General features: G+C 43.6%; 1 protein-coding gene across 1 annotated transcript in view; it reads right to left on the reverse strand.

Moving 5' to 3' along the window:
* NDST4 (N-deacetylase and N-sulfotransferase 4) overlaps positions 1–26,124 on the reverse strand; it is a 170,464-nt gene that overhangs the window by 23,232 nt on the left and 121,108 nt on the right. Inside the window, exon 6 of the mRNA XM_084860251.1 lies at positions 3,029–3,211. Coding sequence (XP_084716377.1) covers positions 3,029–3,211 — 183 coding nt within the window. The remainder of the gene's footprint in view (positions 1–3,028; positions 3,212–26,124) is intronic.

The following is a 26,124-nucleotide window of genomic DNA, read 5'->3' on the forward strand; positions in this document are numbered from 1 at the left end:
TACATCTCCAGTTGTCAGTTCTGACCTTTGATCACTAGAAATCTGCCATTTGCCTGGTTTTATTTGTTCTTTTAAAAGAATAAACTACAAATGGTATGGTCATATAAACGTACATTTCACCACATCAAAGTCATGTAGCACACATTTTTCCAACATAATGTGTTTGGCAACATTTAACATTTGTACAATGGCATTAAAAAGGGAACACATCTAGGGATGTACGAAAGTCACTTACCTTTTCAAAGGATGACATTCGTGGTGGGGGGGGAGGCGCTCCATCCCTCCCCCCGAAATTCTCTCCGGCTGGCTCTGCTCTGTGGAGATTCTGTGGAGCCACTGGCCGGGGCCGCCCACAGCCAGACATCTGGCTGCTGGGCAGCCTGCAGGGACACAAATGGCAGCTGCCGTAGCCGCCGCCATTTGCGTCCCTGTATTTTGCCGTGATAGGCTACATAAATATTTACGTAGCCTATCATGGCAAAAAACCAAACAAACAGCAAACGCAAATGGCGGCGGTACAGTGGCCGCCATTTGCGTTCCCTTTTTTTTGCTGTGATAGGCTACGTAAATACTTACGCAGCCTATCATGGCTTCCGCAGGGACACAAATCATGGCATCCCTGCATTAGCCGTGATAGGCTACATAAGTATTTACGTAGCCTATCATGGCTATATGGAAGAAGCGAATGGCGGCGACATACGCGGCCGCCATTCGCAATGCAGCATGGATGGCAGCAGGTAGGTGCTCCGTTCCGGGCCCATTTCATGGGGTGAAGGGGCAGGGGGCATCGTTCCGCCACGGATTTTGGGGGGGCCGAATGCACTACCATTCGGCCTCACCGAGATCCATGGCGGAATTCTCTGACATCCCTAAACACATCACAGCTCGAGGTTATTTAGCAATTTAGCTTTCCACCATGCACCAATGAGAAATAAAATGTGAGCAGAAAATGAAAGGAAGCCCTTCAAAAGAATTATCATGCTGGAACTGCAATCGTAAGGAATCCTGGTGTGCTAAATACAGTGGGCTTGATATTCAGATGGTACTGATCCTATACCTTTATTACAGTCTACAAGCATAATGGCTTAAAAGCAAGTGGGTAATCTTTTCTGATTTCTCACAGCAATATAAATGGCAATGTGAAATTTCCCTTTCAGGGATATAAGGAACTTCCTTGTATCAAATCAGACTATTGTTTCATCTTTCCCAGTGCTATCTATTAGGGATGCGGACTTGAACTTTTTTCATTTCATTTCATTTTTTTGTTTTGTTTCTGGAAGCCCCATTCGGTACATTTCCATTTGTTATTTTCTCATTCGTTTAATTTCTCTTTCTTTGGAGTTTCTTTCATTGTTCATTTCTTGTTACTTTCTAAATGGATTTCAGTGGAGACCCAGCCTGTCTGTAACTCTGGAATTTTCTATCCAAATGGCACAACATCTTCAGGTATTGCACTATTTTCCCCAAGTTTCAGACAGATTGGACAGAAGGTACCCATTTTATAAGCAAAAATTGTGACATCCTCTAAGCTTCCCATTGCTTTATGCTTCAGAATGGACAGTTCTTGATATCTTGACACTTTCAGAGCATCCCAAGATTCCGGTCCTCTCTACAGAGTGTCCCCTGGATGTATCCATTTGTATTAATTTGTAAAAACAAAACAAACAATGCAATGTCTCTTGTCAGTTTCAGAAACGCCTCCCTTGAGAAACAAATGGGAGAAATGAAACCAAAGGATTTTCATTCATTTCTCCCATTTCTTTCTGCATTGTCATTCATTTCCCATAGAAACAATTTGGAAATGAGTGTGGGTGCACTCATTTTCTTTTTCAGTCATTTAAGGAATGGACACACGTCCCTACCATTCACGCTGAGGGTTTCACTACTTCAGACAGGAGGAGATCCATGACTGCAAGCCCTGCTGTATTTTAAAGTGACAAACCCAGACATGGAGAAGCTCAATTAAGATTGGGAACTGCAGCACTGAAGGAGAGTTTTTAAACCCACCCTCCCATAACATTTCCCCCACCCAGTTGAAATCACCCCCAACCCATGAAGCTGCTATTTGCCTTGTGGGGAGAATATGTTTCAGTATGTTTTATCCCACTAAATGGCAGCTTTGGAGGTATATATCTTTCTGTATATCTTTCTCATGGTACAAAGGGTGACAGACGCCACTCCTCGACAAATGACTCATGTACCTTTTCTTACTACTTATAAACAAAGAACAGAAAGACAAATGCCTCCCATCCCTTAGGGGCCATAGAATCATAGAATAGTAGGGTTGGAAGGGGCCTACAAGGCCATCGAGTCCAACCCCCTGCTCAATGCAGGAGTCCAACCCCCTGCTCAATGCCAAAACAGACATTACTTTAAATATGTGTCTGTGGCAGCTATGCTGTTTTAATGTTTTTTTACTCTAGATTAGGTTCAGGGCCCCCGATCTGGATCAGGGCCTTTGATCATGGGCAGTAAGGGAGGGACTTTTAAGATCTGGAACAGGCCATCTGCACCTACACTAGAGTAAAAATGAGGAGGGAAAGGCATGGCTGTTAGATACACATTTAAAATAATGTCTGTTTTGGCCTTACTTTGCTTGCAGTGATTGGAGTTTCAGTGATTCCACATCATAACATGGATTGTCTGCTTTATCCATCTGTAGTCATCTAACTGGTTGTTCATCAAAACAAATTAATGCAAAACAATGCATCAGGAAAAAAAAAGAGAAGAGGGAATCTCTCTCTCTCTCATAAATGCCAAGCTAATAGCTGATATTTTACACACTAGCTCTAGGCAGGTGTTAATGAAGGTAATGTGACAGCCAGTTCCTTATCTGTTAGCTAATGTATTCCTAGGCCAAATTGCTGACTTTGAAAAGGAAATTAAATGAACCTAGCAGGTCATTTAAAACCGATTAAAACATCTTAATTGGTAGACACTGCTTCTCTAATTTCCCCCCAACAGTCTTCCCTGCAACAAGATTGTAATTGTATGCAGGGCTCATGCTGTTCAGTTAGCTGGGTGTTACCTGCCAGAGTGGGTCTTTTTGCTCAGGGAAGAGGTCAAAGTACTTGTGAGCCAGATGAACTGGACGTAGGGTCTGCAGCTTCAGATTGGTCCAGCTTTGAACAAAGCTGGCCAGATTGACAAAGGTGTATAAACCTAGCCGGTCATTCCCATAGTTAGACAAGTGAGTCATGAAGATGCTGATCTGAAAGGTAAACAGATAAATATTTGTTAGTTGTAGTCGCAGGAGGATCTCACTAGATGGTAACAGCTGTATTTCCAACCTGGAGTTATAGAGGTTGCTGTTATTTGGAGTGTTCTATCATCGGATTACCTCTTTTGTTCTCCAAGGATGCATTTCTGCAAATGTATAATCTGCATGGGAAGACTTTTTCTTTTTTAAAGGAAAGACAATGGCAATTATTACATTGTCTTTATTTGCTGTACAATTTGGATTGGATTTCACAAGAGATTTTCAGTTCATTTTCCCTGTTGAATCACATGGTCTGCCTGTAGTTTTCAGGGCCTGTCACACCTTGACTTTTATATCCACAGATTGCTCTGTTAATGTGGTGGGATCAAGAGCAGCAGCAGCAGAGCAGCATCTAAGCCAGTTCTAATCCATTTATTTTCGACAAGTGTTGTTTCCCGCCCCCACCCCTAAGGTGTGACGAATGTTGGAATGGTACTAGAGAGTCATATAATTTGTTTACAATCCTGAAAGGTACAATGTGCCTGCAAAAAGTTTCCCTTGTGAATGTGGATTAGTTCTACACTGGCACGGATGCGCCTTTTGGGAAATGCAACCAGGTGGCTGCAGGAGCACGTCGTTCCTAATTGCTCTGTTCAGTTGTCAAGAGTGAGTGCTGCTTATGACCACTTGAGAAAAGGATTTCTTTCTTTGCTTGCTCCCAGGTGGAAGACAACATTCTAAGCCAGACAACAATCTAAGGCAACAATCTTCCCTAATCTGGTGGCCTTTAGATGTGTTGGACTGCAATTCCTAGCCAGCATGGCCATTATTTTGCAATGACTACTCCATCTTGATGCTACCCCCCACCCCCATTGCCAGGATCAGGACTGATAGAACTGAGGGCTTGCATACGTACGTGCATGCTTTTTAGATACAATTGCCAAAGTACCCAATGCTACTGACAGGGACTGGCGGACTGAAAAAAAGGAGGTATCAACTAAGCAGGCAGTTAATCAGTTAAGCAGGTCAGCAAGTAAGTGGTGAGTCTGAGATCAGTTTGGTATTTATCCAAGCAAGGACAGAAGCTTGATAGGACAAGGTGGAGTCCTACAGGTCCATCCTTTCACCTGACTGATCCTGGGTTGATAGCTGCAAGCCTGCTCTTTGGTTGTCCACAGTGGCGCATGGAAGCCAAGGATACCAGATATAATACTGGTACCTCTTTCCTCTAGCAAGCTACCAAGGCAGTACAGAGAGAAAGGCCTTGGGAAAGGCCATAGTTCAGTAGTGGGGTGGAGCCTAAGTAATGCCTACAGAAGGACTCAAGTTCAAGCACTGGCATACCCAGCCAAATGATCAAGTGGCAGGTGATGGGAGAGATCTGCAGGTCACCCGCAGAGCTGCTATCAGTCAGAGGAGACAATACTGGCCTAGATAGATCAAAAGTGGGCTAGGGCACGATCCTACGCACGTTTAGATGGAAAAAAGCCCTGCAACTCCCAGCATCCCTTCAGTCAGCCTAACTGACTGGGGCATCTGGGAATTATACAGCTTTTTTTTTTCTGAACATGCATAGAATTGCACCTGTAGGTCTAAGGCAGCTTCAGATGTTCTGCTGAAAAATCCCTGATTTAAGACCCTTGGCACCTTCTTCTTCTAACCCAGCCCCATAATCCTATGATCCAAACTTCACCCACAACAAGCATATTCCCCCAAATTTATGGATACACACTGCTAGGGAGAGAAGGATTAGGTTGCTTCATATGACACATTTTGGAGTCATGACCTTTCTTCCCAGATGCAAAATACAAAAAAAAATCATGAAAGTTACTAAAGTGCAGCACATGCATAGATAACAGCTTCATCCTTCAAAATACAGAGAAGCAGGGCCCTGACCTTTCCTGCTTGCTTGCTTAAGTGTGTTTTGGGGAAAATGCATTGATTTAGCCATGTGTGACCTCCATAATGGTTTTCTGAGTGCAACATATATCATATGAAATAGTCATGATTTGAGTCCTCATCTTCTGGTCAGTCACAGCCTCACAGGCATATCCCCATTTTGAAATAACTGCTGCTAGAAATAAGTTTTTTTAAAAAGATACAGGACATAACTGGACTGAGGAATGTATGCTAGATCCCATCTTACATTTGAGCTGTAAGATCAATATATAGAAAGTGTGGAATTACACAGTTCCAGTCACCAAAGACTCCTGAGCAAACTTGGCAGTCATGGAATAAGAGGAAAGGTCCTTATGGATCAGTAACTGGTTAAAGAGTAGGAATAAGGGGTAAATTCTTCCAACGGAGAGAAGTAAATAAATAGTAGGGTCCCACAGAGTTCTGTATTAGGACCAATGCTTTTCAACCTGTTCATAAATGATCAGGGATTAGGAGTAAGCAGTGAAGTGGGCAAGTTTGTGGATGACACCAAATTATTTCGGGTGGTTAAAACAGAAAGGGATTGTGAGGAGCTCCAAAAGCATCTCTCCAAACTGGAAGAATGGGCATCCAAATGGCAAATGGGATTCAATGTAAGCAAGTGTAAAGTGATGCAGGTTGGGGCAAAAAAAATCCCAACTTCAAGTATAGCCTGATGGGATCTGAGCTACTGGTGACCATCCAAGGAAGAGATCTTGAGGTTGTGGTGGACAGCTCACTGAAAATGTCAATCCAGTGTGTGGCTGCTGTAAAAAAAGGCAAACTCCATGTTAGCTATAATTAGGAATTGAGAATAAAACTGCCAATATCATACTGCCCCTATGCAAATCCATGGTGCGGCCACACTAGGAATACTGTGTCCACTTCTGGTCACCACACCTAAAAAAAGATATAGAGCTGGAACAAGTGCAGAAAAGGGCAACTAAAATGATCAAGGGGCTGGAGCATCTCCCCTATGAGACAAGGTTAAAACCAGTTGGGATTGTTTAGCTTGGAGAAAAAGAGGGTAAGGGGAGTCATGATAGAGGTGTATAAAATTATGCATGGTGAGGAGAATGTAAATAGGGATATATTTTTCACCCTCTCTCATAATACTAGAACCTGGGGTCATCCCATGAAGCTGATTGGTGGGAGATTCAGGTTTGGCCACATAATGAGAAGACAGGACACACTGGAGAAGATGCTGATGTTAGGGAAAGTGGAAGGCAAAAGGAAGAGGGGCTGACCAAGGGCAAGATGTATGGATGATATTCTGGAGGTGACAGACTGGACCTTGGGGGAGCTGGGGGTGGCGACGACTGACAGGAAGCTTTGGCGTGGGCTGGTCCACGAAGTCACAAAGAGTCGGAAGCGACTGACCGAATAAACAACAAAAAGGAGGTACTTCTTCACACAGCACATTGTTAAACTATGGAATTCACTACCACAAGATGTGGTGAGGACCACCAATTTGGATGGTTTTAAAAGGGTATTGGCCAAATTCCTGGAGGAGAAGGCTACTAGTCCTGATGGCTATATGCTACTTGTAGTATCAGAGGTGGTACCCCTATGTACACAGGTTGCTGGGTAACATGGATAGGAAGGTACTGTTGCACTTCTGTTCCACTTGTGGGTTTTCCGTTGACAGCTGCTTGGCCACTGTGTGAACAGAATGCTAGACTAGATGGACCCTTGGTCTGATCCAGCATGACTCTTCTTATGTTCTTCTTATTAGTACACATATCAGCTACAGTGGCATTCCCCAACCAGATGTGTCCCATCATTCCTAGCAAATAGGCCAGTGGTCAGGAATGCTGGGAGTTGCAGGCCAACACATCTGGACAGCACTAAGTTGGAGAAGTCTAAACTGGAGAGTACATTTTTGTCTATGTCACTGCAAAGATTATGGACAGGATCCTTAGAGCTCCACGCAAACACCCAAAGGTCTTCCACGTACACACAGGGAATCTGTGGGTTTCCCCTTCCAAGTGAATCTCCATGCATTTCTCTAGAGGCTCTCCAGTCTGCAAGGAAGATTTTCAGGGGGCTATAGAGTCCAGGGTGAGAAGCAGAGAGCTCAAAAGCACTTTGGATCCTAACCAACAAGCAGAAGAATGGGACAATTATCAGAGGGAATGGAAACAATCAAATAAAAACAATAATAAAAAATGATGAAAAGAAAGCATCCAAATGGAATATATCTCCTTTCTAATGCGTATGTATCACCAAAAGTGGCTTAGCTGATTAAAATCACAATAAAACCGTATCAAACAGAACACAACAAAGCAGGCACAGCAGGTAAAACACAATCTTTAGATAAAATGTCTACTAGACATGTTAAACGCCTGCTTAAATTATAACATTATTCACTAACCAGTAGAAGACAAGGTGGTCCATATTATTTCTACAGCCACTGAGAAGGAACCATGCTTCCACCATAGGTGAGTTGAAGTAACACTGTACTGATTGATTTGTGGTGTTTGTGTTCTGTGCATGACTTCTGAGTGAGGTTATAATGTAATGCAAAATTCCAGAGGTTAGCCAGAAGAGATAAGGAATTGTTTTTAAATAAGCAATGCGCGGAAGTGGAAGAAGAGAATAGAATAAGAAGGACAAGAGACCTCTTCCAGAAAATTAGAAACATCGGAGGTAAATTCCAGGCAAAAATGGGTATGATCAAAAACAAAGATGGCAAGGACCTAACAGAAGCAGAAGAGATCAAGAAAAGGTGGCAAGAATATACGGACGATCTGTATAGGAAGGATAATAATATCGGGGATAGGTTTGACGGCGTGGTCAATGAGCTAGAGCCAGACATCCTGAAGAGTGAGGTTGAATGGGCCTTAAGAAGCATTGCTAATAACAAGGCAGCAGGAGATGACGGTATCCCAGCTGAACTGTTTAAAATCTGGATGTCGGAGAATTTCTCCACGAATCTCCGGGAGGCCGAATGCCAACGCATTTGGCCCCCCGAAATTGGTGGAGAAACGGTCCCCCCCCCGGATGGGACTTACCTTGCGCGAATGTCCCGACCAGCGGCTGGCCTTGCAGCGGCTCCCGACCGACTCCCGACCGGCTGCCGCCACCGCCATTTCCAAGTAAAAAAAACACAACAACAAACGTGATAGGCTACGTAAAGATTTACGTAGCCTATCACGGCTAGATTTTCAAAAAACACTGTGATAGGCTACGTAAATGTTTACGTAGCCTATCATGGCTGACTTTGGGGGGGGAAAGTGCGTACGCAAATGGCGGCGCCCATGGGCGCCGCCATTTGCGTTCCTTATTTGGGCACGTGTAGTCTAAGTAAACATTTACGTAGACTACGGCGAAAATAAGGGCAATGCTATTTGCGTTGCCCTTATTTTCGCCGTAGTCTACGTAAATGTCTACGTAGACTACACATGCCCAAATAAGGAACGCAAATGGCAGCGTCGCCATTTGCGTACGCACTTTTTAAATTTTTTTCCAAAGTCAGCCGTGATAGGCTACGTAAACATTTACGTAGCCTATCACGGCTGACTGCAGGGACGCAAACGGCGGTGGCTACGGCCACCGCCATTTGCGTCCTGGCAGGAGCAGAGGATTCACGGCCGGAGGGACGGGGGGCCTCCCCCCCAGCCAGAATTTCGGCGGGGAGGGATGGGGCGCCTTCCCCCCTGCCCAGAATTTTGGGGGGAGGGACGGAGCGCCTCCCCCTCACCGCGAAGCAAGCTGCGGGACCAGGTAAGGGACTTTTGTCCATCCCTACAAGATAATGCTGTCAAGGTGATGCATGCCATATGCCAGCAAATTTGGAAAACACAAGAATGGCCAACAGATTGGAAAAAATCAACCTATATCCCCATACCAAAAAAGGGAAGCACCACAGAATGTTCCAACTATCGAACAGTGGCACTTATTTCACATGCCAGTAAGGTAATGCTCAAGATCTTGCAAGGTAGACTCCAGCAATTCATGGAACGAGAATTGCCAGATGTATAAGCTGGGTTTAGAAAAGGCAGAGGAACTAGAGACCAAATTGCCAATATCCGCTGGATAATGGAGAAAGCCAGGGAGTTTCAGAAAAACATCTATTTCTGTTTTATTGACTATTCTAAAGCCTTTGACTGTGTGGATCATAACAAATGGTGGCAAGTTCTTGGTGGGATGGGGATACCAAGTCATCTTGTCTGCCTCCTGAGGAATCTGTATAATGACCAAGTAGCAATGGTAAGAACAGACCACGGAACAACGGATTGGTTTAAGATTGGGAAAGAAGTACGGCAGGGTTGTATACTCTCACCCTACCTATTCAACCTGTATGCAGAACACATCATGCGACATGCTGGGCTTGAAGAAGCCAAGGCTGGAGTTAAAATCGCTAGGAGAAACATTAACAATCTCAGATATGCAGATGATACGACTTTGATGGCTGAAAGCGAGGAGGAGCTGAGGAACCTCATGACGAAGGTGAAAGAAGAAAGTGCAAAAGCTGGGTTGCAGTTCAACCTCAAAAAAAACAAGATGATCGCAACCAGCTTGATTGATAACTGGCAAATAGAGGGAGAAAACGTGGAGGCAGTGACAGACTTTGTCTTTCTAGGTGCAAAGATTACTGCAGACGCTGACTGCAGCATGGAAATCAGAAGATGTTTACTTCTTGGGAGGACAGCAATGACAAATCTTGATAAAATAGTTAAGAGCAGAAACATCACACTGACAACAAAGGTCCACATAGTTAAAGCAATGGTATTCCCCGTAGTAACCTACGGCTGCGAGAGCTGGACCATAAGGAAGGCTGAGTGAAGGAAGATAGATGCTTTGGAACTGTGGTGCTGGAGGAAAATTCTGAGAGTGCCTTGGACTGCAAGAAGATCAAACCAGTCCATACGCCAGGAAATCAAGCCAGACTGTTCACTTGAGGGAATGATATGAAAGGCAAAACTGAAGTACTTAGGCCACATAATGTAATGAGAAGACAGGATACCCTGGAGAAGATGCTGATGCTAGGGAAAGTGGAAGGCAAAAAGAAGAGGGTCCAACCAAGGGCAAGATTGGATGATATTCTGGAGGTGATGGACTTGACCTTGGGGGAGCTGGGGGTGGCGATGGCTGACAGGAAGCTCTGGCATGGGCTGATCCATGAAGTCACGAAGAGTCGGAAGTGACTGACCGAATAAACAACAACAACAGGTCAGAAGCTTAACTTTGTTTCTGTGTATTGGGCTGCCTTACTTATGGTTGCTATGGAAGGGAGGCTTCAAACTAACAGTTTGAAAATGCCTAAAGCTGCCTTTATTTATACAGGTAACAGATAAAAACTACAATTTGGATTGGTCAAGGTGTCAACAAATTAGGTTGGGAGTTAGAAGATCCATTAAAAACATGATTGGTCAGAGGTTCTGGCCAGGAGATTGAAAAAGGTCAGTTGGAGAAGTCAGTATGTGGTTGGCAGTTGGAGAGAGTTGGTGGTTGGGTAGAAGAAAGATGGTGGTGGAAGAGAGGAGAGCTCAGAGCTAAGAAAGGAGAAAGACTTCCAGTCTGAGAGAACAATGCTGGAAAAAGACCTGGAGAACAGAGATGGCTGCTGAGGGGAGCAGGAAGCTGTGCTGTAATGAAGCTCCAAGCTGGCACCAAAGCCCAGTACCAGAAGGTTTCAAGCTTAGGAAGCAGTTCTTGAAACAGAATTATCCTAGAAGCCAGAAGGAGCAGGAAGAGCTTGAAGCAGAGGAAGTCAGCGGTGCTGCATCTGTTCCTAGTTGGGAGGAATTGGCTGGGGTGAAGTTTAGAGAAATCTGGTCTGAGAAAAAAACTGTTGAGACCTTTTTTTTTAAAGGTGGGGAAGGATCTCTTATGTATTAGGAATGGTAACCAAGCATATTGAGTACATTTAAGCAATCTCAACGTATTAGTTGAAAAGCGTCTTTTTATTCTGTTATGTAAATAATTCCCTTAATAAAAATCTTAATTTTGTTCATCTTCTGAGCCGCTCTCCATTGGCGGTATTGGTCCCATGCTATGCCACAGGAACTAAGCTACTGAGTTTCTCTAAGGTAGGCAGGGACCTAACAGAAGCAGATGAGATTAAGAAGAGGTGGCAAGAATACACAGAAGAACTATACAGGAAAGATCTTAATGTCCCTGATAGCCAGGAGAGTGCAGTCACTGAACTTGAGGCGGACATCCTCGAGAGTGAAGTCAAGTGGGCCTTAGGAAGCATTAGTAACAACAAAGCTAGCAGAGATGACAGTATTCCAGCTAAGCTATTTAAAATCCTAAAAGATTATTCTGTTAAAGTGCTGCATTCAATATGCCAACAAATTTGGAACACTCAACAATGGCCGCAAGACTGGAAAAGGTCAGTTTACATTCCAATTCCAAAGAAGGGCAACGCCAAAGAGTGGTCAAACTACCGCACAATTGCGCTAATTTCACATGCCAGCAAGGTGATGCTCAAAATCCTACAAGCTAGGCTTCAGCAGTATGCGAACCGAGAACTACCGGAAGTACAAGCGGGGTTTCAAAGAGGCAGAGGAACTAGAGATCAAATCGCCAACTTTCGCTGGATCATGGAGAAAGCGAGAGAATTCCAGAAAAACGTCTATTTCTGCTTCATTGACTACGCTAAAGCCTTTGATTGTGTGGATCACAACAAACTGTGGCAAATTCTTAAAGTGATGGGAATACCAGACCACCTTACCTGTCTCCTGAGAAACCTGTACGAGGGTCAAGAAGCAACAGTAAGAACCAGACATGGAACAACCGATTGGTTCAAAATTGGGAAAGGAGTATGACAAGGTTGCATATTGTCACCCTGCTTATTTAACTTATATGCAGAGTTCATCATGAGAAATGCCGGGTTGGATGAATCAGAGGTCGGAATTAAGATTGCTGGGAGAATTATCAACAACCTCCGATATGCAGACGATACCACCCTAATGGAAGAAAGCGAAGAGGATCTAAAGAGCCTCTTGTTGAGGGTGAAAGAGGAGAATGCAAAAGCTGGTTTGAAACTCAACATTAAAAAAAACTAAGATCATGGCATCTGGCCCCATCACTTCCTGGCATATAGAAGGGGAAGAAATGGAAGCAGTGACAGATTTTACTTTCCTGGGCTCCAAGATCACTGCAGATGGTGACTGTAGCCATGAAATTAAAAGACGCTTGCTCCTTGGGAGGAAAGCTATGGCAAACCTAGACAGCATAGTAAGAAGCAGAGACATCGCCTTGCCGACAAAGGTCTGTCTAATCAAAGCTATGGTTTTCCCAGTAGTAATGTATGGCTGTGAGAGCTGGACTATAAGGAAGGCTGAGCGCCGAAGAATTGAAGCTTTCGAACTGTGGTGCTGGAGAAGACTCTTACGAGTCCCCTGGACTGCAAGGAGGTCAAATCAGTCCATCCTAAAGGAAATCAACCCTGAATGCTCATTGGAAGGACAGATATTGAAGCTGAAGCTCCAATATTTTGGCCACCTAATGCGAAGAGAAAACTCTCTGGAAAAGACCCTGATGCTGGGAAAGACTGAAGGCAAAAGGAGAAGGGGATGGCAGAGGATGAGATGGCTGGATAGCATCACCGATGCAATGAATATGAACTTGAGCATGCTCCGGGAGAGAGCGCAGGACAGGAAGGCCTGGCGTGCTATGGTCCATGGGGTCACGAAGAGTCGGACACGACTGAACGACTGAACAACAACAACAACAACAAATGGCTTATGTGTGTGGCAGGAGTTAAAGATTTTATAGTTGAGACAGTATTCCGTAACTGAGGTCTATTTGAGAATTTATGAAACACAATGGCAGGGATCCCATTGATCCAAGCCTCAAAATTTAAACACAAGTGTTCCATCACAATGGAAAACAGATATCACTTGATCTTAATGAGCAGGCAACTGGTACAGGAAGAAATGGCCCCTCCTGTATTCTGGATCCAGGCTGTTTAGGGCTTTTGAGTAGGGCCAATCTTAATGCTCTTTAACCAACACTTTTGGCAGATTTCTGTGGCTAGGGAGAGTGGTAAAAGGGGGTGTGAAAGCCCAGGGTGCTTAAGAAATTCTTAAGACTTTGGGGTAACTTTTGAGGGTGTGGTGTTATTTTTATTTTGTTTAGTTTACCCATCCACGATTCAGCTGCAGTAATTTGTCCTTCCTTCCTTCCTTCCTTCCTTCCTTCCTTCCTTCCTTCCTTCCTTCCAACAGGTACTATCATGGGAATATGGCAGTAGCGAGAAGGGTGGGAAGGAGAGAGCTGAATGAAAGTCTATTTTTAATCCCTTCCCCCACACACACAGACACACCGAGAGGCCAGAATGAAGGTATAAGGAGAAGCATTTCCTTCACACTGATTTAGCTTCAAGGATCATCTCACTGTCTATGTTGTGTAGGACTATGCAGGACTATGAACAGGTGGTGAAAGGAAAAAAAAAAGTGAGCGGGGGACTTTTGTGAAACCTTTGGCCTCCATCCCCAGAAAATTCTACTTTCAAGTCAAAAGAGATCACTAGTGAATGTCTTAAATACCCCCCAAAGTGTAGATATCTCCAGTTATCTCAAAGTTGAATTATTATTTGTTTAAAATGTCATGATAATTCATAGTCTTCCAGCTTTGTATGAATCATAACTCAGAGTAAGTGGCACTGATACGTTGAACTTTTATTTGAAGGAAATACGATTTCTCCTCCTATCTTTTCTACATCCTCATTTTATTTCTCTTTTACATGATTATGGCTTTTCAGATAGTGGTATCTCTTTCAAGTATGAACAACATAAAGAATAATTCATATAGAGATATAAAATTAACTTTCATGACCGCTATGTCCCTGTTTTATCAATAAATGTTCTTTATCTCACTTTATGTGGATCCAGTCTATTTAAGGATTCGTTACTCACCAACTTGTATGCACTGGATTAACTAAAATTAGGTGTACATGGAAAATGAATTAATTACACAGTTAGCAGAGATAGCAAGAGCAGTAAGTGGTTATCATATTTTGCTTCTGTTTCCAGTGGAATCACTCCTGGGTTAACAAGAAATATACATTGTGTAGGGGAAATGTAAATGTACTAATGTCACCAGTGCAGTTAGGAAAAGACGTGCTAAACAGTCATAGTCATTATGACACGCTTTGGATGGTGTTATGAGGAAGGAAAGCTGTGGCGGAAAGATCCCCCCACCCCCAAATATCTAAGAAACACAATGATCTCTCAGTAACATATTCCCTGGAGTAGCATTTTGCTGTAGTCTGCTAATGGAGTTTCAATGTGGAAAACAAAAGAGAGCACAGCCAGACTCCTGCATTTACTGGGCATTTGTAATCAATAACAAATTTCCCTTTGTCTCAGAGACAAGGTGGACTTTGCAGCCAACTTTCCCATGCAAAATACTGTTCACGAAAGGGGGGCGGGACTCCTGCGGGAGGGGAGTTATGGCAGATCGTGGCTGCTCGTCTGTGATCAGAAAAAGATTGCTTTCATGACTTCTATGAATATAAGTAGTGATGGGCGAGACCTCCCTCTTCCCACCCCTGCCTTTCCTCAAGGTTAGCTCTATTTTTACAGGTTGTTGCAGAGAATTCTCAGAATAAAACTCAAGGTTCTTTTCAACATTTTTAAAGCAAGCTTGGAAAGACCAAATCCAGATGAACTCAGTTCCCATCCCTCCCCACCAGTCAAGGACCTTCACAACAATTATGCTGGTCAAGGGAGGGAACGGTGGCAAGGAGAGCTGCTGTGGAAGGTTCAGAAGTGTCTGAGGCCTAAGACAAACAGTTGTTGTTGTTGTTGTTGTTCAGTCGTTCAGTCGTGTCCGACTCTTCGTGACCCCATGGACCATAGCACGCCAGGCCTTCCTGTCCTGCGCTCTCTCCCGGAGTGTGCTCAAGTTCATATTCATTGCATCCGTGATGCTATCTAGCCATCTCATCCTCTGCCGTCCCCTTCTCCTTTTGCCTTCAGTCTTTCCCAGCATCATGGTCTTTTCCAGGGAGTTTTCTCTTCGCATTAGGTGGCCAAAATATTGGAGCTTCAGCTTCATTATCTGTCCTTCCAATGAGCAGTCAGGGTTGATTTCCTTTAGGATGGACTGATTTGACCTCCTTGCAGTCCAGGGGACTCGTAAGAGTCTTCTCCAGCACCACAGTTCGAAAGCATCAATTCTTCGGCGCACAGCCTTCCTTATAGTCCAGCTCTCACAGCCATACATTACTACTGGGAAAACCATAGCTTTGATTATACGAACCTTTGTCGGCAAGGTGATGTCTCTGCTTCTTACTATGCTGTCTAGGTTTGCCATAGCTTTCCTCCCAAGGAGCAAGCGTCTTTTAATTTCATGGCTACAGTCACCATCTGCCGTGATCTTGGAGCCCAAGAAAGTAAAATCTGTCACTGCTTCCATTTCTTCCCCTTCTATATGCCAGGAAGTGATAGGGCCAGATGCCATGATCTTAGTTTTTTTAATGTTGAGTTTCAAACCAGCTTTTGCACTCTCCTCTTTCACCCTCAACAAGAGGCTCTTGAGATCCTCTTCGCTTTCTGCCATTAGGGTGGTATCGTCTGCATATCGGAGGTTGTTGATAATTCTCCCGGCAATCTTAATTCCGACCTCTGATTCATCCAATCCGGCATTTCTCATGATGTACTCTGCATATAAGTTAAATAAGCAGGGTGACAATATGCAGCCTTGTCGTACTCCTTTCCCAATTTTGAACCAATCGGTTGTTCCATGTCTGGTTCTTACTGTTGCTTCTTGACCCTCGTACAGGTTTCTCAGGAGACAGGTAAGGTGGTCTGGTACTCCCATCACTTTAAGAATTTGCCACAGTTTGTTGTGATCCACACAATCAAAGGCTTTAGCGTAGTCAATGAAGCAGAAATAGACGTTTTTCTGGAATTCTCTTGCTTTCTCCATGATGCAGCGAATGTTGGCGATTTGATCTCTAGTTCCTCTGCCTCTTCGAAACCCAGCTTGTACTTCCGGTAGTTCTCGGTTCGCATACTGCTGAAGCCTAGCTTGTAGGATTTTGAGCATCACCTTGCTGGCATGTGAAATGAGCGCAATTGTGCGGTAGTTTGAACACTCTTTGGCGTTGCCCTTCTTTGGAATTGGAATGTAAACTGACCTTTTCCAGTCTTGTGGCCATTGTTGAGTGTTCCAGATTTGTTGGCATATTGAATGCAGCACTTTAACAGCATCATCTTTTAGGATTTTAAATAGCTCAGCTGGGAGACTGTCATCTCCGCTAGCTTTGTTGTTACTAATGCTTCCTAAGGCCCACTTGACTTCACTCTCGAGGATGTCCGGCTCAAGTTCAGTGACCGCACTATCATGGCTATCAGGGACATTCAGATCTTTCCTGTATAGTTCTTCTGTGTATTCTTGCCACCTCTTCTTAATCTCATCTGCTTCTGTTAGGTCCCTGCCTTCTTTGTCCTTTATCATGCCCGTCTTTGCACAAAACGTACCCTTGAGATCTCCAATTTTCTTGAAGAGATCTCTAGTCTTTCCCATTCTGTTGTTTTCCTCGATTTCTTTGCATTGTTCATTTAAGAAGGCCTTCTTGTCTCTCCTTGCTATTCTCTGGAACTCTGCATTCAGTTGGGTATATCTTCCCCTTTCTCTCTTGCTTTTTGCTTCCCTTCTTTCGTGAGCTACTTGTAAAGCCTCATCAGACAGCCACTTGGCTTTCTTGCATTTCTTTTTCTTTGGGACGGATTTTGTTGCTGCCTCCTGAACAATGTTACGGACCTCCGTCCATAGTTCCTCAGGCACTCTGTCTATCAGGTCTAATCCCTGAAATCTATTCCTCACCTCCACTGTATATTCATCAGGGATATGATTTAGGTCATACCTGAACGGTTTAGTGGTTTTCCCGACGTTCTTCAATTTAAGCCGAAATTTTGCAAGAAGCAGCTCATGATCTGAGCCACAGTCAGCTCCAGGTCTTGTTTTTACTGACTGTATGGAGCTTCTCCATCTTTGGCTGCAAAGGACATAATCAATCTGATTTCGATATTGACCATCTGGTGACGTCCATGTGTAGAGTCGCCTCTTGTGCTGTTGGAAAAGAGTGTTTGCTATGATCAGCATGTTCTCTTGGCAAAACTCTATTAGCTTTTGTCCTGCTTCATTTTGTACACCAAGGCCATGCCTGCCTGTTATCCCGGTGATTTCTTGACTTCCTCCTTTAGCATTCCAATCCCCTATGATGAAGAGGACATCTTTTTTTGGTGTTAGTTCTAGAAGGTGTTGTAGGTCTTCATAGAACCGATCAACCTCAGCTTCTTCGGCCTCAGTGGTTGGGGCATAGACTTGAATTACTGTGATGTTGAATGGTTTGCCTTGGATTCGTACTGAGATCATTCTATCATTTTTAAGATTGTACCCCAGTACTGCTTTTCCCACCCTTTTGTTGACTATGAGTGCTACTCCATTTCTTCTAAGGGATTCTTGCCCACAATAGTAGATATGATGGTCACCTGAATTAAATTCGCCCATGCCTGTCCATTTTAGTTCGCTGATTCCCAAGATGTCGATGTTCAATCTTGCCATCTCATGTTTGACCACCTCCAGCTTACCTTGATTCATTGATCTGACATTCCAGGTTCCTAAACAATATTGTTCTTTACAGCATCGGATTTTCTTTTCACCGCCAGACACATCCACAGCTGAGTGTCCTTTCGGGTTTGGCCCAGCCGCTTCACTCTTTCTGGCGCTACTTGGAAATACCCTCTGCTCTTCCCCAGTAGCATATTGGACACCTTCCGACCTGAGGGGCTCATCTTCCGGCGTCATCTCTTTTAGCCTTGTGATACGTTCCATGGGGTTTTCTTGGCAAGAATACTGGAGTGGGTTGCCATTTCCTTCTCCAGTGGACCACATTTTGTCAGAACTCTCTGCCATGACCTGTCCGTCTTGGGTGGCCCTGCACGGCATAGCTTATGGCTTCACTGAGTTACGCAAGCCCCTTCGCCACAACAAGGCAGTGATCCATGAAGGGGAAGACAAACAGTAGCTACTCCTAGATTCTTCTGCCACTGGGGGGCATGGGGGCGGGGTAGAGTTTCTGACACCCCTCTGCTTAATGGATGGAATCTGGATGCATTGGAAACTGTTTCCTAGGCTTCCTAATGGATACTTCTGGGAATACTCTGAAGAATTTAGAAATATGCAAGCCATAAAAATAATGAGCTCTCTGGTGCTGCTTCTGAAGGCCTGCACCATGGTTCTCCCAATTGCTGTTCCTCTTGCCAGGGTAAACTCAGCCATGGAACCCCCTGAGAGAGCAATCCTATCGTCCCTGGGAGAGCATCCTAGAGAACATAGTATTATCCAGTGTCCCCCACTTGAGTTCTGATCCCCTGTCCCCTCGCAGCCATAGTGGAAAGAAAGAACAATGCTGACTGCTTCTCGAGGTCACAAATGCAGCCTCTGAGGGACAGAAAAGGGGGTGTTCTGGGGGGGGGGAGACTGGGATATGAAAAATCCTATGGGATTTTTCCATAGCACACCTTCTCTAGTTGGGTACATAGGCCAGTCCTCCTTTTACAAAATTCTCCTCCTCTGGGCTCAGAGGACCATCTAGAGGAAAATTTTCTAAAAGGACAGAAAGGCTGAACTTGCTTCCACCATTCCAGCACCCTGCACAGGAAGGCGTTGGATACTTGGAAGCCTCTGAGATCTTGGGTCAGTCACTGACTCTCAGCCTAACCTCCTTTGCAGGGTTGTTGTGAGAATACAATGGGGGAGAACCATAATTCTACATGTTGGAAGAAAGGTGGGATATAAATGTCATAAATAAATAAATGACGCACATTTCAGGAAAGGCTCATGGAGCGCTAGCACCAGGGCAAGCTATTATGAGCTCGGCCTGAAGCTCAGAAGGGCTGGACTCAGCCAGTCCTAGCTCTTTGTTTTTCTGAACTGGGGGAAGTTCATCTCCATGCCCTCTCCACTCATTTCTGAATTTCAGCATGATCACTAAATATTGTCGCTGTCGATATGCCTTGACCCCCTGATTATGCACTTATGGGCATAATAAAGCGTTACGTAAGAGAGTTAGTCCAGCTGGATCAGGTCAATGGTCCATCTACGCTGCCATCTCGCCAGATGCTTTTGGGAAGCCCACGAAATGACGGACTGCAACAGCCCTCCCTAGTTGCATGGCATGCAGCATAAAGGTGTTCTGCCTCTGAATTTGTGGAGACTGCTGGCTCCGATATATGTGGGGTGGGAAATCTGCTCTGGGTTTCAGTCAGAACCAGTCAGAACTCTGAAGAATCTGTCCAACATGCTGAACTCATTTGGGGGATAAGGTTCAGCAGCTTGGATAGCTCCTTTCTGAGGAGTTCTGACTGAAACCCAGAGCAGATTCACTGCCCCACTGACATTGGAGGCACTAGCCTCCACTGCTCTGAATATATGGAGGCTCCATTTTGCCATCGTGGCTTATCGTTGTTGATGGACCTGTTCTGCATGAGTTTCTCTAATCTCTTTTAAAAGCCACCTAAGGGGCCAAACTAAACACTCTGCTAATCACACGTAGTGTAGCTAAGTGTGATTGCTTTCCTTTCTCTTGTGTAAGCACGTGCGGCCCCGATTCAGGTTGGGACCATGGCACTCCAGGAGTGGGTTAACCCTTTTCCCTATTTCCCCCTGAAACTCCATTCCAGCATGGGGGTGGGGAGGGGTTGTTAAACAAAACAACGTATCCAGTGGCCATCAACCCAGCTTTTAGCAGTGAATTTCACAAGTGAGCATATTTATATCCAATATATAAATTATATTGGATATAATCCAATATATGAAGTCCTTTTGTCTGTCCTGAGTATAATGTCAGCCCATTTCATTGGGTGACTCCAGGTTCTATTTTTATGAGAGAGGGTGCAAAAATCATCTCTCCGCACATCTCATAATGTCATAAATCTCCCCACCCTAATTGTCTAGTTTCAAATGTAAAAAGCCCCAAACACAGTAGCCTTTCCTTGTAGGGAAGACATTACATCCCCTGCATCATTTGGTAACTTTTCCCCCTGCACCTCTTCTAGCTCTATAATATCCTTTTTTTTTCAGAATGGGACAGCCAGAAACATACACAACATTCTGTATGCAGCCACACAAATGATTTATGTACAATCCCTTTCCAAATAATCCCTAATATGGCACTTGCCTTTTTCACTGCAGCAGCATACTCGGTATTTTCATGGAGCTATCCCAGAATCTCTTTCCCGGGCAGGTGCAGCTACTTCAGACCACATTAGCATATATATGACATTAGGATCTTTTCGGTCTCAGTGTGTGGCACTGTACACACTTACTTACACTCATCTGTGTTTCAATAAATAGTGGGACTCCTGCTGAAGATTGCAGTCGTATGTAATGTTCCCCTCACTGCCATGTCAGTCAATCAGATTGACTGGAAGACAGGGAAACAGTCACATGACATCAGGACATGATATAAGCCGGACCAGACATTCTGGATTATGGGGCAGGGACTTGACATGGGGCTGCTGGTTTGGGGGGCAGTCCCATGTATTTCATATACGGAGTAGTTCTGCTCTAAGTCTTTGTGGGACATGGAACTGAACTGGTGTCTTGAAAGGCCCCTGTGACCTAGAAGGCTGCATTCACACTATCCTCTTCTGCTTTCTAGAATAGCTGCAAGATAAGAAGTGATTTGCTTTCCATATTCACCCCTGCAGCTTCTGCCAATGTGCCACTTCTTTAACACTGGGTTCACAATGTTTAAAAACATGTCCATTAGTTTGCTAAATTATTTACAAAGCTTTTAGTACATCCATAAGGTGAAGATAGATGGAACTTAGGAGGAAGTGTCCCTCATGACCCATCTGTAGCTAATATGTTTCCACTGTATCCACTTTATTTCACAAAAGGTCTTTCAGATGTTTTTTTCTTACTATGAGCAAAATTTGGTGAGCTCACTGTATTTTTTTTAAAGATTGGTTTAGTGTGGCATGGCCACTTGGTTTAAAATCACTGGATACAACAGGAGTACCATGCTTGGCTGTGTGATCAATTTAGTATATATATATATATATATATTGGTTCTGGCTTTCGATAAATCATTTCAACAGAATAGAAGTGAAAATATTTATAGGAAGCCTTTTAGAGAGTGTCAAGGAGAGTCTTCCAGTAACAGTTTGCAACATTTTAGCCAATAAAACCATACAAGTAACCATTCCTTTCCCTTTCTGTCCACCATTTTGTAAAAATGCTACAGTGAAAATGCATAAGCAAATGTGCACAAGGCCTTCAATATTATTTGAACAAGACCTTCTTCAGTATTTAGACAAGAAAATCCTACAACTTCCAGCATGCCCCAGCCAGGGCATTCTGGCTGGGGCATGCTAGGAGTTGTAGGACTTTTTTCAGTCTAAATATTTTTAATATTTTATAAATACTTACTTTTGACTGGCGTTTTGTTAAAATGTTGCATCTTTTTTACTTCTTCTTCACTGGACATAGACCAGGCAGCACTGGCCAAAGCCCCCATCACTGTTTAGTGCAATCTCACACTTTTTTCAAGACAGGATACCAGAGCGAGGGCAGGAAGCATTAACCTCACTCTGATTTGGCTTTGGGCATAATCACATAGCAATATAAGATTTGCTACATGGCATCCTCATGAAGCCAAATCAAAGTGAAGCTAATTCTTCCTGCCTTTACTCTGAATTTTCTTTGATATGTCATCATGCAGTCAATTCTGCTTGACTATGTTGCATTGTCCTGAAGCCAATCGAAGTGAGTAAAATTGTTTTTGCACTCTCTCCAGGGAATCCTGGTGGGAGGGGAAGATGGATGGTTGATGCCAAAATTTTGAGGAGAACCATCACTAGTATCACCAGCACCTTGAAAGGTATTGGTTGCCAGTTGGGTATGTGGAACGGTAGCTTCAGTTGCATGATAGCTTCATGGCTAATCTATATGCTATGTTCAGAGAACAGTCTGAAGGTGATTCTCACTTTCTTTGTTAATTCAGAGTAAGTAAGGCCCCAATCTGGATCAGGATCACCACCAATGGGTAGGAGAGGCTTAAACCTTTCCACCCAGCCACTTTTTCCCCAAATCTGTTCCCCTGCCCCCCACACATGCAAAGCCTAAAAAGAGAGAGAGAGAGAGAGAGAGAGAGAGAGAGAAACCCCTCCATTAGCTGGAACAAGCCACATTATACCATATGCACATTGCATTTTTAAAAAGCATTTGTTAAAGGTATGGCCTTTAAGAGCTGCAATTTCCTGGCATTTTGGAGTTTGAGTGAACTTAACACAACATGTTAAAATGAAAGGTTTTTTTGTTAATGGAATTCAAACTGAGGGTTGGACAGCCACCTATTGGGAAAGCTCCAGTTTCCTACATCAAGCAAGAAATCTAGATGGCCTTTATCTCTATGATTTGGAGGTGCATCTGAAAGAGGAATGTTTTTATGTATAGCAATTACATAATATTGGTCTGCATTCCAGTAGAGAGCAAGCCAGGCCCTGTTTCTGGATTGCCTTCCCTAAATATATTCGCCTGGCACCTACATGAACATCTTTTCAGTGCCAGGTGAAAGCTGTTTTATTCATCCAGGCGTTGGGTGAACTTTAATGGGATAATTTCAACAATGCTACTTATTATGTGGATTGTAGCTAGATGTAATTATTGTATTTCGTTTTGTATCATTTGTATTCCTTTCTGAAAGCTGCCTTAGAGATCATTAAATGTAAAGTTAGGATAAACATTTTTAAATAACTACATAAATAAATAAGCCACGGATGTGATGAAATGGAGGAATATGGAAATCCCCCCTTCAATTATTTAAACCAGCCTCAGGTAATATGAGGAGGATTTGCAGAAGCAGCCAGGAATGTAAAAACTGGCAAGACAAAACAACCAAAACCTGCTGCATGTACACAAGAATGGCCTGGTTTGGGAGTTTCCCCTTTCATACAGTTCAACAACGCTCAGAGGGAGGAGAAGGTTTTTCCTCAGAGGTAGCCAGAAACGTATTTACGCTTGCCAGATGGAAGCTATATTTACTATATGGTGATGTTACAGCTTATCTGCAGCTACTGCTCTGTCCCTGCCTGCAATGTAGAGCTAAAAGGAAGTTGTTGTGGTGTGGGTGCACTGTCAGTTCATGTGTTGTGGGTCTCAACAAGCCTGACAGGGTTGTGCATGAACGGAATGTGTTCACTAGAATATACCCAGAAATTCCCTATAATGTGCAGCTGTTAGGGATGTGTGAGAAATTCATTTCAATTTGCTGTTCACCAGAATTTACACAGCTTGCACTTCCCAAAGCTGAACATGGACCCAATCACAATCTGTAGTCCCTACATTTTTGAGCTTATGATGTGGTTTGTGCAGGGGTGGGGGGATGTGTTTGAAAAATGTGTATGTTTGAAAAATGCATACCAAAGTTAATGATCAGATCTGGACATGAGTTGGAATGACATTTGAAGTGGAATTTGGACAGCTTCTATGAGCTCCAGTTTTGCTGATTAGTACATCCCTAGCAGATGTTCCCTGGCAGATATGCAGCAGTTCTTTGGCAGACAGGTTGATTTGGAAAAGTAGAAGGGGGAAAAGTAGAAAACCACTACACTGTTGATGCCTGCTTCCTCTCTGCTGTCCCTATTGTTTGCCCTGCATTGCATTTTAGATTGTATGGTCTTTGGGGCAGGGGCTTATTCTCTCAGCCTTTGTAAAGTTCCATGAATCCTATTTGTGCTATATATATTTACAACAACAACACTAAGTCAACACTACCAATTTCTATTATAGCTGGATTGTATACATGTTTACTTAGAAGTAAGAGCCACTGCGTTCAATAGGGCTTACCCCAAGCAAGCATGTATAGGGTTGCAACAGCTGAATCTAAGCCTGTATTTCCTTTTAACAACAACCAATACACTCCTGAAGCTCTTAGGCCACCTGCACATTTTGTGTGCTGTTCTGGGTTTGGTAAATTACTATTTGCCATTTGGGTTGCTTTTTTTTAAACATTTCCTTTAACTGACAAAATGAAACAGAAATTACATCTTACATCTGGTTATTTACCAGCTTCCTGGAGTCTCATTCATAATATTTGGTAAATGAATTCTTAACAAATAAGAACTGTTTTGACTTGGGACAGATGAGCTTGTAAACACTGATCTTCCCGAAAGCCTGGGCAGTTACTTCATTAAAGCAGCTCTAAGAGGGCAGCTGTTTGAACAAAGAACAGACGGCTCTTGCTATATTTCAACCAGCTAGGGCTTGACAAACCATTTTTCTTTCCCTTCCAGCACAAGCCTGATTCATTAAACAGGCAATACATGCTAAACACAGTGCAATTAATTCTAGGCCAAACACACTGAGACACCACTTGGCTGCATACTGAAGGCTACCTCAGCCATTACGGCGATCCTCGTTCAGAAGGAAGCTTCACACAGTAAGTTCTAATGAACAGTTGATTTCAGAACTTAATAAGTTAGAAGTACTGCGACTTGAGCTGGCCTGGCAGCTCAGCTTAATGAGATGGCCCTGGAAATGGTTTTTGAACCCTCCTTCTCATGGCTCAGCAACGTGTGAACAAATAATATAGGGATTCGGGAAGGGGAATCCCAAAACATGAACTTCCCCTGATCGAACAGGTCAGCCCCAATTTGAGTCAAGTCCACCCCCCTTCAAGCTGGCCCCAACTCAAATGGGGTTTCACACTGCACCTTCACCATGCTTTCCACTCCTCTCACCGTGGGGCTCCTCCTCAGTTGCAACTGACATGTGTTTGACTAGGGATTGTGTTTCAGGTTGTATTTGAATTTTGATCATTTACCAAAATCCACAAATTCTCTCATGTTCAGGGCAGAAAGAAAGATGATAAAAAAAATTGACGGTAGGAGAATCTGAGATTGGCAGATTCACACATCCAGGCCCAGGGCTTTGAGTGCTCAGTTCTTAAAAGTCTGGCTTTGAATCCCTATGTATTCAACCATGTTAGTGCTTAATTAGGGTTGCGACCTCTTTTTTTTCTGAGAGGCTTTAACATCTTTAACAGCTTTATATATGGCAGGCAGGCACATCAACATCCTCTCACTGCTGGGAATAGTTGTACCTACTGAGTTTGGGTGAGAATTTCGTTCCAGTTCAGTTTTGATAAGAATTTACCAAAATGCACAAATTTTACATATTTGGGATGAAAAGAACCTGAGATTAAAAAATAAAATCTGAATGCAGGAGAAAGTGAAACTGACAGATTCATCCATCCCTAGGGTTGACTACAAGGCTCTCTCTTTGGCTGCAAAGGAAGGATGTGTGGAGAGACCAGAGAGCAGCCTTGCAGGACTCCCCTTTCCCTCATGGTAAGATTAGTTGATGTCAGAAGGAAGTGGTAGTTGAACTGGGCTTTTTTCACTATTCTAAGCTATCTCTCTCTCTCTCTCTCTCTCTCTCTCTCTCTCATCTATCCTATCTATCTCCTTGAGATTTTTGGATTGGAACATTAGGAGAGCTCAGTTCATTTTTAGAGTGATCAAGTCCCCTGCTCACACATCACTAGAACCATATTCACAAAGCACAATTTATGGATTTTATCTCATATTTGCTAAAGGTAGTTCCCAGTTTGAAGGTAGTTGCCAAGGGTATTTGCTAAAAGTTGTGCCTGGTTTGAATCTAAACTCTGTCATGAACTGACTAGGTCGTAGGCAAGCCACAGTCCCCTGCCTTGTTTATTTAAAATGTTTACAACCTGCCTTTCCTCATATATCTCAAGATGGCTTACAAGTCCAATAAAATATATTTTCAGTATGAAGGATTATAATACTGATTTACCTTACAGGGCTGTTGTAAGCATTACAACTAGATGATGCATATGAAGTGATTTGAGCAGTTGAAAGAGCTATGTTAAATGTTATTATACTCAAGTGTAGAATCCAAGTTTGGGCTTGCATATGGAGGGGTGGGAGAAGAGCTGGAGCTCAGCTCTTGATTCCCTCCAGCTGTCACCTCCAAGTGTGGCCAAGGCTGGAAGACGCATTTGAAGGGGCAGG

Source organism: Heloderma suspectum, chromosome 5, assembly GCF_057233095.1.
Source record: "Heloderma suspectum isolate Gila_16-S chromosome 5, 16-S_ref, whole genome shotgun sequence".
Lineage (NCBI taxonomy): Eukaryota > Metazoa > Chordata > Lepidosauria > Squamata > Helodermatidae > Heloderma > Heloderma suspectum.